General features: G+C 41.4%; 2 protein-coding genes across 2 annotated transcripts in view; one reads left to right on the top strand and one right to left on the bottom strand.

Moving 5' to 3' along the window:
• Positions 1–17213, bottom strand: part of LOC103540419 (olfactory receptor 2G3-like) — a 114672-nt gene that overhangs the window by 42160 nt on the left and 55299 nt on the right. Inside the window, exon 2 of the mRNA XM_070609953.1 lies at positions 16569–16721. The gene's annotated coding sequence lies outside the window, so the exon portion shown is untranslated. The remainder of the gene's footprint in view (positions 1–16568; positions 16722–17213) is intronic.
• Positions 2673–3849, top strand: LOC103540415 (olfactory receptor 2D2-like). The gene is given in 2 exon segments (XM_008506992.2): positions 2673–3362; positions 3364–3849. Coding segments are annotated over 2 exon segments (939 nt in total). The 3' UTR covers positions 3613–3849.

Raw genomic sequence — 17213 nt, 5'->3', positions numbered from 1 at the left:
ACTGTAAGACTCCATTCTTGCTCTCCAACACCCACCCAGTCCAACGCCCATTTCCAGTTCTCTTCTCAGGGAGCAGGCCGTCTAGAGGATGGTGTCCCCTCAGTCATGCATGCCTCCCCTCCTATTTCGGCCTTGAAAGTCCTCCTTGGAGGATGTGTAACCACGGTCTAGCCCAGGCACCTAGGGAGGGGTGGGATTGGGGGCACTGGCACCCATTGTTCTATCTCTGCAGCCCCACCCCTGACCCCATTCACCTCCCAATCTAGGCATAAATAGAAAAGTGTTGAATGTCCATCCTAGAGGAGCCATTACAGATTATCTACCACCCTCGTTTGATGGATGAGATCACAAGGGCAAGGAGGTTGAGTGACTTCCCAAAGCCATAGAGCAAACTAGTGCTCCCATGAGCACAGGCCTGGCTCTTATAGGACGTAGAGGGGCAATGGCCAGGTAAGTTGGTCGGTCCCAAGGGTGACGGCCTTATATGTACATTAGGAATTCTGGTCTCTTTTATTATTAATAATGATAAATGACCTCCCTGCCCTGGCTGGATGGCAGGTGGGCGTGGGGGAGAGGGTGGGATGTAAGCTGGGAGTAGTAGACAGTCTCCTTCTGGTCTTGTGCCCACTGGCTTGAAAACCTGCAGCTGGGGGCAGGGCTCTTGCGAGGGAGCCTGTGTGTGCCTCTATGGGGGCCAAGCCAGGGTGAGCAGCCAGAGCTCAGAGCAGGCCTGGGCCCTCTCTGCCCGTGTCCACCCATCCCTGTGCGTTGACTTCCTCCTCTCATCGGCTCCAGCACTCTTTGGGCTCATCATAGCATGAGGCAGCATGCGAGGCAGACAGAGCCCTGGAAGTGGAGTCGAGCACACCTGGGCTCCAGGAGCAGCTTTGATGTTCTTGGTGTATAACCCATGCAAATTACATCACCTCTCCGAACCTGAGCGTCCTCCTCTGTCCAGTGGAAACTCTACAGGGTGATTTCTTTTCTATATCACCAAAAATATTCATCCATTCCTTTACTGTTTCTTTGTTTTTATGCTTATGTGAAAGCAAAAAAATATTGGCATTGAGGAAAAAAATTAAGGGGGAAAACTAAGCAGGTTGGACATGATATGGACACAGAGAAATTGAGAGAAAGCCAACTTTCTCTGCACAGTTGAGCAGATCACTGGTTCTCAAAGTGTGGTCCCAAAGGCAGGCAGCATCTGCATTACCTGGGAACTTGTTAGAAACACAAATTCTCAGATTCCACTCCAGACCTACTGAAGGAGAACTCTGGGTATGAGGTGCAGCAGCATGCGACAAGACCTCCAGGTGATTCTGATGCAGGATGAAGCTTGAAATGACTGAGAGAGAGGAAGTGGGGTTGGTGGCTGGCTGCCCAAGTGAGAGGAATAAGGAGTCTTAGGGAAGGGAGACAAGGGGAGATGGGAGGAGGGTCCAGGAGGGAGAGCAGACACCAGTAACATGACAGCTGGCTGGGAACCAGGGAGGAAACACTGCTGCAGAGATAGCTTAGAGACTTGACAATATTAAACACTCGGTTTTCATGGTGTTCTGTTCTGCACTGCCCTGTGAGTCATCATGCCTATAGGAAGCCTTACAAATGACAGCCTTGTTTTGGGGAGGTTTGGGGCATAAACGAGAAAGAGAATAGGGATGAACCATTGAAGAGGTCAGTCCCCTCAAAGGTAAGGCAATGAGCAAGGTCAAGGATTCAATGAGAGCAGGGATTTTAGAGGAAAGTGACCAGGATGCACAAGGACCCTCCAAACTATTGGGGAAACTATTGGACTTGTTACAGCAGATGGAATGAGGAGCTACGTTACTTTATTTGCATATTAAAGGCAAAGGCGTCATCACCATGAGGCTGAAGGATTTGAGGTTTGCATAAAAGGCCTTTCTTAATCCAACCATAAAATAAATTCACCCATATATTTTCTCCTAGGCTGCATTACAGTTTTATTTTTTGCATTTAACTCTAACATATTTAGAATTTATCTCGGTAAACAGCATGAAATCACTTTTTCCACCCAGATTATTTATAACTCTTTGTTGCGCCCCTGGTTTATAATAAATAGCAAACATTTGGTAAAAATATTTTGAATGAATGTCATAATTGATGAATATGAGTGAAGTCTCATTCATCAGAAAAAGCTAAGTCTTAAATATTAAGTCTAACTTTTATCCTACATAGCATTGCTTTAATCCCCAATCTAACCTTAATCCTAATCCTAACAGTGGTAAAAACCTGAACCCAAATAATGAGTATAACCACCCTAACCCTGATCCTAATCTTAAATGAAGACATAGCAACCTCTGTTGTCCCAAGAGAAAACAGAAAATAGGGTAAGTAATAGAGAGAAAAGCGAGGCTGTGTTAGGAGGAGGAGGAAGAGGCACCTACAGGCCAGGATGGAACGCAGCACACAGTGCTTCCCTGACTCGGCCTTCCCCACTTCCATCACTGTGACCCTCCACTAAATCCTGAACCAAACCCCAACACTACTCAAACTACCATGGAAACAAATCCAGTGGTACCTCCATCTGCCAATCCAAACTTCCTGTTAGGAAATATAAAGGAAACAATGGGTGTGAAAATTCCTTACATGCCCTTGGCACAGACCCTCAGTAAATTACATATCCCCCAAACTCTTTAAACAGGCAGATCACAATGAAGGAACTCAACCAGTCCACTGTGACAGAATTCATTCTCTTGGGCTTTGCCCCCAACCCCAGGGCCAATCCTCTGCTCTTCACCTTCTTTCTAGTCTTTTACCTGATGATCCTTGTGAGCAACAGCCTCCTCATCATCCTCATCCACCAGGACTCGCGCCTCCACACGCCCATGTACTTTTTCATCAGTGTCCTCTCCGTGCTGGACGTGTGCTACACCACCACTACTGTGCCTCAGATGCTCGTGCATATTCTCAGCAAGAAGAGGGCCATCTCTTTAGCTAGGTGTGTAGCCCAGATGTACATCTTCCTCCTCTTTGAGATCACCGAGTCCTGGCTTTTCTCCATCATGTCCGTGGACAGGTACATGGCCATCTGCCACCCTCTCCGATATAAGGTCATCATGAACCACTGGGTGTGCCTCCTCATGGTGGGCATCTGTGCAGCCTATGGTGTGGTGGGTGGCCTGTGTGATACCTTCTTTGCTATGCGCTTGCCCTATTGTGGTCCTAATGAAATTGACCACTACTTTTGTGAGGTTCCTGCCGTCCTGAAGCTGGCCTGTGCGAACACATCCCTCAGTGACTTGGTAGACTTCATTGTAGGGTTCAACGTCATCGTGGTCCCACTCTCCCTAGTTGTCATTGTCTATGTCAACATCTTTGCCACCATCATGAAGATCCGCTCAGCTCCAGGGACAGATCAAGGCCTTCTCCACCTGTGCCTCCCACATCACCGTGGTCACCATCTTTGCCATTCCCTGCATCATCATGTACATGAGCCCTGGCTCTGACCCCTTGTCAAACAGCGGCAAGAAAATGGCCCTTTTCTATAACATCGCCACAGCCTTCCTCAACCCTGTCATCTACAGTCTGAGGAACAAGGACGTCAAAAAGGCTTTCCTCAAATTGATGGGATGGGGCAGAGTGAGATTTTAAAGCTGAAGACCTGGGGAGCTGAACAAAGCAGGACTCACCCTCACCAACTCCCTGAGGTGTTGATTCCATAAAGCTGGAAGAGCTGATTCCGTAATGCCTACTCTTTACCCTCGCCCCATGGGAGGCAACAGGGTGCTCGGACCACTGCAGTGTCTCTGGTGATGTGGTTGGAACAGAGACAATTGTGAAGATCCAGCACACTGGTCAAGAGGCTGGATTTAGTGCCAGACAGAACAGGAGGAGAGACTTGCTTTTTCCAATTACTAGAAACTGTGAATTTCTGCAAGTCATTTTACTACTTTCAGGAGTAAAGTACTTTAAGTATCTCTTCCTCACAAGGAAGTTGTAGGGATTAAATATGACAATATATGAAAAGTGCTTAATACGGAGCCTGGCATGTAGTAATTTTTCAACAAATGTTAGTTTTAATTTTTAAAATTTATTACTGAGGGATGAACTATCCACCGGGAATCAGCCATGATCCTCCCGGGCTGTGGAAGTGACAGGAGCCCTAGAGAGTAAAGGAGAAAAAGGGAGGGAAGGTGGAAGAAGTAGAAACCCAAAACTGAAAAGTGGAGAATCTCAGGGTGAGAAAGAGACTTGAGAAGGAGGAAATGAACCTGTATCCACCCATCTGGCAATTGTGTCAGTTAGAGCCCCTGGGGTCGATTGAAATTATCTTGGGAAGGGGTAGAATACTGTTTTATGACCATTCGTTTCTGTTCTTTTGTATTTTTATACCTCTTGATTTCCCTTTTCTCCTTGTTTCTAATAAAGTTCATTTTGGAAAACTATATCCTGTCTTGGCTGATCTCAAGGAAAGGAGACTCTGTCCACTTAAGGACAAGGGAAATTAGAGAGGGACAGTGGGCTTAATGTTACCCCAGATGCAAAATTTAGGGACTCCAGAGAGAAGTTAAAAACTCAATGGGGTTTTTTTTGCTCTGTTCCCTCTTGCTTGAAAATCTGCTTATTCCTCATAGAATCTTTACAGACATAAATTGTTTTTTCCCAGGCTTCTCCAATCTGCGTGGTCATGTTACTTGGCATCACTCATATTTACTGGCTTTTGCCTCTGCTTGCTGCCGCAGAAACTCCAGCACCCAACAAAGCAATCCCATTAGGTTCTAGAGACACGTTTCACAAGCTAGCATGCAGCCCTCTTGGGTTCTTCTTTCAGCCCCTTTGCTGATGTACATTGCTTGTGAAACTCCTTGCAAAAAACTCAGCTAGGCTCGGCGGAAAATTTTAACAGGAATGCCTGTGCCCTCCCTGAGAGGCCAGGGTGCAGGTTCACAATATCCTCAAAGGTGTTACCTTGCCCCACCACCCAGGAGACAGAGTGTTGCATAAATAATGAAGGAAAATTAAAGGCAAATAACAAAACAGGGCATATAATTGCAACATACTTACAGACACGTGGATAACATCATTGACACAGAAAGAGCTCTTGCAAATTGGTAAGAAAAATACAAACATGCCAGCAAACTGGCAACAGATATGAATGATTCCCAAAAAGAAATCCAGACCATCAGTAAACATTTGGGAAAATCTCCTCACAGTAGCTACCAAAGAAATGCAAATATCAGAGATATCACTTTTCTTCCTTTGAAACTGGCTAACAGCTTTTTAGACAATAGAGTTGGAGGTGGCCAGAATACAAGGAAACGTGGCCTTTCATACGTGCTAGTGTGAGTGTAAATTGATCTTTTTGCAAGATGATTTGACTTGATGTATCAAGAACCTTAAATATGTCCATAGCCTTCAACCCAGTATTTCCACTTTTAGGACATTTTAGGAAATAGACATTAGAAATGCTGGAAAAGTAACATTATAACATTGCCATAACAATTCTCATTGTGCCACATATGATAGGAGCAAATTGGAACCAATTGACAACACTACTGAAATAGTGAGTGATTTAAACATATTACGGTAGGGCCACATAATGGTCTACTGTATCGATGTGACCAGGGAACCAGGCAAAGAAAGGGTTACCCAGAATCTGGTTAAAACAAACAATCTGTCCAGTGTTTTTCAAGCAAGAAGAAACTATGTGGTTTGTTTGCAGAAATGGATGTCTCCGTTTTGCAGATGTTGCTGTTTTGCAGAGAAATCAAACCACAGCTGTTCCAACATCACACTTTCTAAAGTTACCTTAATTCATTAGCTTCTTAAATTCTCCTTCTCTGGGAGGGTCCTGATAAGCATTTTTAGATCATGTGATGTATGTAACAACACGTATACATGCTATGTATGGGCCTTAGAAGAACACAGATGTTGCACAGTTGTTACGCAAATAAACCCAGATCTTCTGCTCTCTTTAAAGTCTCCACCGGTTGCACTGAGCTGGGGGAGACTGCTTTGGGAGTTATCCCTGGTGATCCCCATTGCTTGCGCAAGCAATAAACCGTTCTTCACCTATTTCGGCCTTGGTTGTGCTCTTCGGCTCTGCACTCACCAAGAGACGATCCCATTGCATTTGGTTACATAGCCACTTAAAATGTATTTTATAAGGATATTTAATGGTGTAAATGCTTACAACTTGATGCTAGGTGAATAAAAGCAAGAAACAGCTGGTGAACAGCATGTTGTTACCAAACCATTAACTCTTGTAAATGCCTTTTCACCCCTGAAATCAGACACTAAAGCTTAGAATATGGGAGAATTAATCAACTAATTTAGGCAACAGACCTTATGTGTACTTTCACACTCATTCACTTGCTCCTCTCTCTCACTCCAATTTAATTTTACCTCCAATCACAATATATCCAGACATCTGGAAATTAGGAGCTTCCAACAATCCAATCCACTCTGTGAACCTCTTCTCTTAAACTCACACTGCAGGGCTGAAATCATGCCAGGACTCCCAGGAAATTCCAGTAAACCCAGACACACAAGTCTGCTTTGATAATCTCTGGCATTGTTACAAACACTTCATTTTTTTTCCAAAAAGGGCAAACCTGTTCAATCTCTGGAACAAGTCTTCTCCACTGAGCGATCTCTGTCAGTTCTATCAAGAGTATTTCAAATTTCTCTATCCTGATATCTTTGGGTTTTTTTAAAAGATTTTATTTTTCCTTTTTCTCCCCAAAGCCCTCCGGTACATAGTTGTATATTTTTAGTTGTGGGTCCTTCTAGTTGTGGCATGTGGGCGCCACCTCAGCATGGCCTGATGAGTGGTGCCATGTCCGCGCCCAGGATCCGAACCGGTGAAATCCTGGGCCGCTAAAGCTGGAGCGCGCGAACTTAACCACTCGGTGGGGCCGGCCCCAATCCTGACATCTTACTATGTGTATCCACTGTGACATGGAAACTAACCCCTCATCCAAATAGCTTCAGGTTACTGTTTATTTCTAATTTCTACTTCTATGTTAGTCAATGCTGGCAATTTACATTTTTCTTGAAAACTTTTCATTTTATCTTGGTTTTCAAATTTACTGGCATCAAGCTTTTTATAATGTGCAGTACACGTACTTCTGTACCTTCTTTTGATTCTTCATACATATTTGTTTCTTCTCTCTTTATTCTTTGATCAGTCTTGCCAAAGGGCCATCTATTTTGTATTTTAAAAGTTAGAAATTGGCTTTGTTGATGAACCCTCTGCTACATTGATTTTTGCTTTTGTCTTTATTACTTTCTTCCTCCTATTTTCTTTAAGTTTAGTCTGTCCCCTTGAGTTGAATGACTAGCTCATTTTTCAGTCTTTCTCATTTTGTAATACATATAAAGCTATAAATTTCCATCTAAACACCATTTTCACTGCATCCTACAAAGTTTTGCTACGTAGTGGTTGCACTGTCATTCAGTTCTAATTGTAGTCTGTTCTGCTACAATGCGTATAACCATAACTGAAATTAGCCCAAATCAACTAATAAATAGGGGAATAAAGTCATTGTAAGTGACAAATCTCATTGGCTCATATACACTTTTATCCAACATATTCATGTTTTGCACAACCAAGTAGTAATCAGCCCAGGTCCTGATTATATGACAATCAGAACTTTCCCAAGGCCCAGCCTGTGGCCAGAGCATTGCAGGGAAAAATATTTATTTCTATGCAGCCAACCATGTTCACATTCCAGGTTTTCACATCCCAGTCTGAACATGTGGTCAAATGGGACATAAGTCAACTGAAAGCAGGAAAACCAGTAAAGAGGATTTCAACTCAGTCCCCGGAAGTACTCATACTTGGCAGCAGGTTGCCAAATGAGGTAGCAGAAGTAGGCATTCACTCTAAGCCTGGTCACCAAGGCTGTGGAAGACCTCTGATACTGCTTCCAGTTCTGAGGAGCATGATTACAAGAAATTTGCGGAGCAGCGGTACCAGGCACATCACCCCTTCCTACGTTACTTCCCTCTTGCAGGGGGTTCTGATGAAATGTTCTGCCTCTACCTTTTCCCAGGATGGTATCTACCAGACTTAGTGGTTCTTACAGAGTCCTCAGCATCTCTAACGGGGTACATATGGATCTTCTGGCTGCTAGGAGCTGATGGGGGTGGGGACCACAGAAGTGTTGAGCTCTACTACCCATGGACACAAAGGATCCTGTGTCTACACCAAAGTGCCACTAGTCCTGAGTAAGTGGTATCTCATGGCCAGGCTCCAGTGACCCGCAAGGAGCTCGCAACCAGCTCCTCCAACTCACAGTCACAGCAGCTTTGTAGGATCAGAAGCACTATACTTTTCATTAGATCCAGTTGTTTAAGGCCTCCACCAGGTAGAAGAAGTGGATGCTCTAGGGCCATGCTGGACAGGCTAGCCCTGAACCAGCTCGCTATTTGTAGCAGTCAGAGTTCACTCAAGGAAGAGAGCTCTGCACGTGTTACAGATAAGGGATTTACTTTAGAAATTAGACCATACACAATCGTAGCAAGAACTGGGAAAGTAAATATCTGAAAAAGGCATTGGCATTGAATATGGCATTGAAAAACCATAACAACCACGAAGAGGAGCACAGATTTGTAATTTTCTCTAGTCCCCCAGTGACATCAAGTTTTGAGGACAACAATATTTAGATCTGGTTTCCCCATCCAAGATCTGGAAGGATTTGTCTTCCAGCAGTTGGAAGGTCCCTTTGTTAGCTACCCTAGCAGTTTGACCTTCTGGGAGTCAGTGTTCTCAGGTCACGTTCTTGGTTCAGAGGATGCATTGGAGACCACAATTCCCACAGTGGCCCAAGTCACTAGCCTTGCCCCTAGTTGGGTCTTCTAAAGCTGTTCAATGAGAAGGAAAGGTTTTCTAGAAAGAGAACATCTCAGCCAATCACAGTACCAAAAGAGACTCTGTTACCACGGGGGTCTTAGGAAACTTCAGCTCTTGGGTCAAGGAGGCTTGCATCCAGCCTAGAATATATTGGTCCCAGTGGTCCTCGGTGCTTCTCCCTACATAGTGGAAGTTAGGGGCTGTGCACTCTTCTGAATGTGTGGGGATGGTGGAAACACACATCCTCCAATCTGCCTCCCGTCTCTCCAGAGCAGTCGTGTGGGATGGTACAATGACTCACTGTCAGGGCACAGCATACTTTTGGGCCACATTTCCAGAGGGCGACAAGCAAAAGGAAGCTGGATCTAAGGCTTGCTGGGCAGAAGTGGATAGTTAGGAGTAGTGCTATATTTAGTGTTTTGTGTATCACTCTCACATATACAACGCTGTACCTGTAGTGAACAATAATGTATCACACCCTTAAAATTTGTTGAGATAGATCTCATGTTAAGAGTTCTTACCACAATAAAATAAAAAAAAAAGGATGTCTACAAAAAACTTTCTGCTAATGTCATACATAATGGTGAAGGACTAAGTGTTTTTTCTAACATCGGGAATAAGATAAGGAACTTGCTCTCACCACTCCTGTTCAAAACAGTACTGGAAGTCCTAGCCAGTGCAATAAGGCCAAAAAACAAAAGATTTAAAGGAAGAATTAAAACTGCCTCTGTTTTCTTATTTTCAGCTGACATGATTGTCTATGTAGAAATCCCCAAAACTTCTACACAAAAAACTTCTTAGAACTAATTAATGAGTTTGCCAATGTTGCAGGATACAAGGTTAAATAGATCACATTTCTTTACACCAGCAATAACAATTGGAGATCAAAATTAAAATGTAATACAATTTCAATAGCTCCATAAAAATTGATATGTGCAGATATAGCTTAACAAAATGTGATTAAAGAAATCAAATAAACCTAAATAAATGGAAAGACATACCATGTTTACGGATCAGAAGACACAAATAAAAGTCAGTTGTCAATTCTCCCCAAATTTATCTGTAATGTAATTCCCCCCAAAATTGCTACAGCACTTTTTGTTGATGTGGACAAGTTGATTGTAAAATTTATCTGGAAAGATAAAGGACTAGAATAACTGAAAGACATTTGAAAAAAAGATGGAAGAATCACACTATTCCATTTAAGACTGATCATTTAGCTCCAATAATTATGACAATGTGGTATTGGTAAATGGATAGACTTATAGATCCAGGAAACAGACTAGAGAGTCCAGAATTAGACCCACACAAGTGTAGTCAACTGATATTTTATGAAAGCTCAAAAGCAACTTAGCAGTGGAAGAGCAGACAGTTTTTCAACAGACAGTGTTTAAACAGTTGGACATCTAGAGGAGAAAAAAAGAACCTCAATCTAAATCTCACACTTTATACAAAAAGTAACTAAAACGGATTATAGACTTAAGTGTAAAATGTAAGGCTTTTTTTTTTTTTTTAGCAAAAAAGGAGAAAATCTTCATGACCTAGGTTTGGGCAAAGATTTCTTAGACATTTAGACCAAAACATAATCCATAAAATCAAAACTTGATAAACTGAACTTCACCAAAATTGAAAACTTTGCTCTGTCAAAGACCCTGTTAAGAGGATGAAAAGACAGGCCACAGATTGGGAGGAAATATTTGCAAATCAGATATCTGACAAAGAACTTGTATCCAGAATATATATAATACTCTCTAAATTCAACTGTAAGAAAACAAATAATCCAATTAGCAAATAGATATATGTGAACAGACTATTCAACTGCGGATGTTTGGATGGCAAATAAATGTATGAAATGATGTTCAGCACAGAAACTATTAATCAAATGCAAATTACAGCTATAAGGAGGTATCACTACACTATTACATTGCAGGCTATTACAAGCTAAAATAAAAAATATTGACAACACACAATGCTGGAAAGTATGCAGAGCAACTGGATCTCTCATACATTACTAGTGGAATGTAAAATTGTGCAGTCTCTCTGGAAAACTGTTTGGTATATGTCTTTTAAACAAAATAGCTTTATTAAGATATAATTGACATACCATAAAATTTACCCACTTAAAGTGCGCAATTCAATGGTGTTTATTATATTCACAGAGCTGTGTAACCCTCACCACAATGTAATTTTAGAACATTTTCAGCACCCCGAAAACAAACTCCATACCTATTAGCAATCACTCTTCGTACCCCCATCTTATCCCCAGGTCTACTCAACTGGTACTAGTGTACTTTCTATCTCTATAGATTTGCCTATTTGGGACATTTCGTGTAAATGGAAATATGTGGACTTTTCTCACTGGCTTCTTTGCTGATTTCAGGGATCATCTACGTTGTAGCATGTGACAGTATTCCATCCTTTTATTGCAAAATAATATTCCCCTGTATGGATATACCATTTTTTATTTTTCCATTCAGTTGATGGACATTTGAGTTAATTCCACTTTTTGGCTATTATGATAATGATGTTAGGAACATGCATACACAAGCTTTTTGTGCAAACATATATGTATTCATTTCTCTTAGATATATATCTAGAAGTAGAATTGATGGGTCATATGATAATTCTATTTTTAACATTTTGAAGAAATGTCAGACTGTTTTCCAAGGCAGCAGCACCATTTTACATTCCTACTAGCTGTGTATGAGGGTTCCAATTTCTCCACATTCTCACCAATACTTGTTATTGTAAGTCTTTTTATTTATAGCCGTCCTAGTAGGTATGAAGTAGATCTCATTCTGGTTTTGATTGGAATATTATTATAAGCATCACATATTATATGACCCAGCCATCACATTCCTGGGAATTAATTCTAGAGAAAAAGAGAAAAATAACTTTTTTTCCAAAAATCTTTACTTAAATATTCATTGCAGATTTATTTGTAATAGTCAAGAACTGGGAACAACCTAAATGTGCTACAACAGGTGAGTGGATAAACAAACTTTGGTACCTCCCTACAATAGAATACTACTCAGCAGTATAAAGGAACAAACTGTTGATATGTGGCAACAACTTGGATAATCTCAAAGGCATTAGGTTGTTTTAAAATAATTTAGCCTCAAAAAGTTACCTACTGCATGATTCCATTTACGTAACATTCTCAAAATGGCAAAATTAAAGTAATGGAGAACAAATCAGTGGCAATCAGTGCCAGGTTAGAGTTATGGGATTATAGATAATGTTTCTTTCCAGTGATCTAACAGTTTTGTATCCTTATTGTGGTTACATGAAACTGTGCATGTAATAAAATTTCCGAAACCATATACAGAAAAAAAATGAGTATATGTGATAAATGGTGAAACCCTAATAAGGTCTGTAGTTTAGTTAATAGCATTGTGCCAATGTCAATTTACTGCATATGATAATATACTATAGTTACGGAATATGTTATTATCGGTGGGAGCTGCATAAAGGGTGGTACTTGAGAACTCAATTTACTGTTCTTGCAACTTCTTGCGAGTCTTAAATTATTTCAAAATAAAATGTTGGGTTTTTTAATAGCTACTGTGCCCCGATAGAGACTGAAAACCTAAGTATGGGTCACCACATGTCTTGGTAAACACCCTGACCAAGGCTGAGTTGGCCCTTGCCACTGCTCTAAGCCAAACGCCGGTAGCAGAGATATTGAGTTGAGCCTTTGACGTGGTATAAGTCCCTGGGGAGACCAGTCAGTTACCTGGTGACAAATAAATTATATTAGATCCTTTCCATCGTGAAGGGGCTGCAGTAAGTCCACCTAAGGATAGGCGCATATTCAGGTTTGCCTTTCCTGCATGCAGTATTTCTGATAATGCTTGATTAATGGTCTTATAGAGTATCTTATCCATTGTCATAATATCCCGTGCAGTGTCATCTCCAACTAGGGACACACTTTACCTCAAAAATAAACCATGATGGTCTCCTCACAGTCACAGAATTCAGTGGCTTCCCATTGTGCCTTGACACCCAGAAACATCTGGATCTGATAGGATGGTGGAATTATGTATTGAAGTTTCAGTTATCGTGTCATTTGGGAGACAGCGTTTTGCAAGATTATTGTGCCGTCCTATAGAATGCAGTTTATGACTTATACAAGTAGTCACTATATGGCTGCATCTTCTTCTGGAAGAGAAGGCACAGATCCAGGAACCAAGAGGTGTAATGGGAGTGGTCCTTCTCGCTAATATATGAAATACGCTTCAGAGAAATTTTTTCTCTTCTTATCCCTGCAACTTTGGGCTTGTGCTCAAAGGAGGAATTTGTTCATTAGGGAAGAGATCTACAGGTCTGATGAATTAGAAGCTGAGATTGCCTGCGGGCCACTATTGCTAAACCAACAGGTAGAGGAGGGTACCGGCTGCAGTAATTGATCCTTATTACCAGGGGAAAATTGGTTTGCAAAGGAGGGCCGGTGGGACTATGTATCTTGTACTCCCTTGACAAGTAGAAATTGTAGTAAATAAGTAGTAAATAAGCCCTGGAGATCTAATGCACCCTATAGTGAATATAGACATCAATGTTGTATTATAATAATCAAACTTACTAAGAGACTAGATCTTAATTATTCCAACCACAAAAAAGAAATGATAATTATGTGATGTGATAGACGTGTCAACTACCATTACAATGGCAATCATATTACAATATATAAATGTATCAAGTCAACACCTTACACATTTTAAATTTATACATTATATATCAAATATATTTCAATTAAAAATACATAATGAAATAAAAATACTTCTCTTGAAAAGAGAGAAAAAAGAAAAGGGCTTTAGTACTCAGATCTTAGAAGAATGCAGGTTTGAGACACCCCATCAAATGAAGCACCCCATCCAGACGAGGTGTTGGCCAAAGGTAACAAGAACATGGAATGGATGTTGGAAGAACAAAGTCATGATTATCGACTAAGGCGCTAAGCTGAGCTACAGAAGTACAGACTAAGGCAGCTATGCTTTATTATAATTATTTATCCCCGATCCATGTTTTTCCCTTGTTACCTTATGTGAAGAACACTGGTGGTAGCTAACATTTTAGGTTTTAGGTTGAAATATGACGAAATTGTCATTTTCCCAACCTAGTATGGAAGCTGAAGGGAATGAATTTTGTGCTGGCGAGAGGAATTTTTATTCCATACAATGTACACAGGTGGATGTGTAAGGACAAAAGAGGAGAACTGTGCTGAATACCTACTGTCTGATCCATTCTCATCCTTCTGCATCCTATTATGCACTCTGGGAAGCTGCCCATACAGACAACAGCAATGGACTCTCTTGCCCTCTTGCTTCCATTTGAGTGTGGCCAATGAGAAGAAATTGTAAAAGACAGAGGACATAAGGAGAGTAAGGGAGGAGGATTATGCCCCTGGCTGCCTCCCCTGCAGGTTTCTGTCCCCCTCTACTGAAGGTGATAACTCCTTTCAGGTAACACTCTCAATACATCGTGCTCTCTCTCTCTTTCTCTCTTTTTGCCTCTCTCTCTCCATCTGCGTGTGTGTCTCTTTCAATAACTATCTCTTTCTGTTTCTTTTTCTTTTCTTTTTTTTTCACTGAGGAAGATTGTCCCTGAGCTAACATCTGTGTCCAATCTTCCTCTATTTCATATGTGGGATGATGCCACAGCATGGTTTGATGAGCGGTGTGTAGGTCCAAGCCTGAGATCCACACTCATGAACCCCGAGCTGCGGAAGTGGAGCACGTGAACCTAACCACTATGCCACGGGGCTGGCCCCATCCATCCCTTTCTCTTACTTCTTCAAAGCTAGGAGTGGTAATGGACCCCTGCAGTTACCGCCCTGAGGTACTGTACCATTCCTTGGTGCTTTCATTAAACACTGCCCACACTTTAATAAGTAGTCTCTTTATTAAATGTGACTCATATTACCCAAATTAAGTGTTCTGTTTTTTTGCCAGGATCCTGATAATTACAAAGTAAATTTGAGATTCTACTATACATCCTGGTGGAGATGTTGAATAGTTAATTAGCTATACTTATATCTGTATTTGTGTCTGTATCTAAAGATAAGTAGATATATCTCCAGGAGAGCTATCCAGGCTGAAGATAAAATTGGATAGTCAAAAGCATATAGATGGTTTTTAAAGCCACAAGACTAGATAAGGTCAACAAGGGAATGAACGTACAAAGAAAGGAAAAGAGGGACAAAGACTGAAACTGGGTATTTAAAAATTAAGAGGTCAAGGGGCCAGCCCTGTGGCATAGTGGTTAAGTTCACACTCTCTGCTTTGGTAGCCCAGGGTTTGCAGGTTCAGATCCCAGGCATGGACCTACACACCTTTCATCAAGCCACACAGTGGCAGCATCCCACATAAAATAGAGAAAGATTGGCACAGATTTTAGCTCAGTGACAATCTTCCTCACATGCACACACACACACACAAACACACACATACACAATAAGAGGGCAAGGAGAAGAGAAACCAGCAAAAAGAGACCAAGAAGGACTGGCCATTGAGTAGGGAGTGTGGAGTCCTTGAAGCAAGTGAAATGAGTACTTCGAGTACGAAAGAGCGATCAAACATGTCAAATGCTGCTGATGGTCAAATACAAGGACTGAGAAGTGACTGCTGCAGTTGGCGACACATAGGTCACTAGTTACCTTCACATGAAGTAGTGGTGAAGGAAGGGTTAGTAGTGTAATGAGGGTGAAACCTGACTGGTGTTTTTCAGAGAATATTGTAGGACAGGTACTGGAGACAGAAATACCAACAACCCTTTCTAGAGGAGAGCAAAGAAATGGGTGGTAGCTGGCAGGGAAAATGAGGACAAAAAAGAGTTATTTTTCTTTGAGATAATATAATAAAGTATTAGTACTTTCTTCCCTTTTTCTTTCTGCCAATTCAAGATAACTGCGTGATTCTCTTTTTCATTCTCCTCAACAAAATAAAGTGAGAGTTTACTAGCAAGGAGGCCAAAAGTCAAGTTCCAGTTTTCCTGAAGATAATCACAGACAGTGTCAGACAGGAGACTCACTGCAGACGGCAAATGAGGTCACAGAGACAAGAGAATCTGATGTCAGTCTCACCTGAAACCCTAGAGCCAACCCTGTGTCAAAGAAGTTTGGGTTTCTCCTCTTGATTTTTCTAAAAGTTGTATTCACTACTGAACTTAATAAAAAAAATTTTAATTAAAAAAGCCTGGAGTTTATGCTACAGATCCACTGACACAACGTGGTGTGATATTGTCCATGCGTTGTTGGCTAAATCATGGTCCTCAAACTTAAAAGTACATAGGAATCACCTATAGAATCTTTCAAATGCAAATTGAAATGCCAAGATTCTGCATTTCTTAACAATTCCAAGATGATGCTGGTGATGCCTATCTACAGACCCCTCCTTGAGCTCAAAGCGAGAGTCTAAATCACAAGGGAGAAGATTTGCATGAACCAGTGACCCCTGCAGAATAATATTCACACCCTTGGGTAATCCCCTCCCCTTGAGTTTGGGCTGGACCTAGAAGTTCCCATCTCGTGAATACCTCAAAAGTGGTGGGAAGTCACTTTCAAGATCAGGTTATAAAAGATCCTGGCTTCTGCATTGCTTGCAATGGCTCTATTACTCTCTTGCTTGCTCCCTCTGAGGAATCCAACTGCCATGTGGCAAACTGCTCTAGAGAGAGGCCCACATGTAAGGAACTGATGGATGCTCTGTATAACAGTCAGGAAGGAAATGAGACCCTCAGTCCAATAGCCTACCAGGAATTAGATCCTGGCAACAATCAAGTGTGCTTGAAAGCAGATCCTTCCCCAGTCGAGCCTTAGGATACCTTCAGCTCCACCTGGTACCTTCATTGCTGTCTATTCCAGAGGACCCAGCTAATCTTCACCCACATTCTTGACTCACAGAAACTGCAAAAAAAAAAAAATCTTTGTTGTTTTAAGCCAGAAAATTTGGGAGGTAATTTGTTACACAGCAATACATAACGAATACAGAGGAATTGCAAAGAATCACAAGGAAACTTTTGAGGATGTTATAATGATCTTGATTATGATGGCAGTATATAAACATTTCATAACTCATCAAATTGTGTACTTTAAATGTCTACAGTTTATTGTATGTCAATGTACTTCAATAAAGTTGAAAATGCATTATGAAAGTGTCTGAGTTGGGGGAGATTTTCACCCCATTACTAGGAGATTGTGCTGCCCGCTACAAATATCACTTCACTAAAACAGAGCTCCTTTCTTTAGTGGCATGAGGGTTTATGTCCCCTAAATTCATACTCTCCTAGTAGTACTGGAGGAAAACTGACCTGTATTACTTCCCTAAACTCTATTTTATATGATCACTATTGAATTTTCTTCAACTGTCCTGTTTTCAGAACTTGTCAAATCCTTGAT

Source organism: Equus przewalskii, chromosome 2 (assembly GCF_037783145.1).
Source record: "Equus przewalskii isolate Varuska chromosome 2, EquPr2, whole genome shotgun sequence".
Taxonomy (NCBI): Eukaryota; Metazoa; Chordata; class Mammalia; order Perissodactyla; family Equidae; genus Equus; species Equus przewalskii.
Note: the sequence above shows the minus strand (reverse complement) of the source record. Positions and strands in the feature narration are given on the sequence as shown.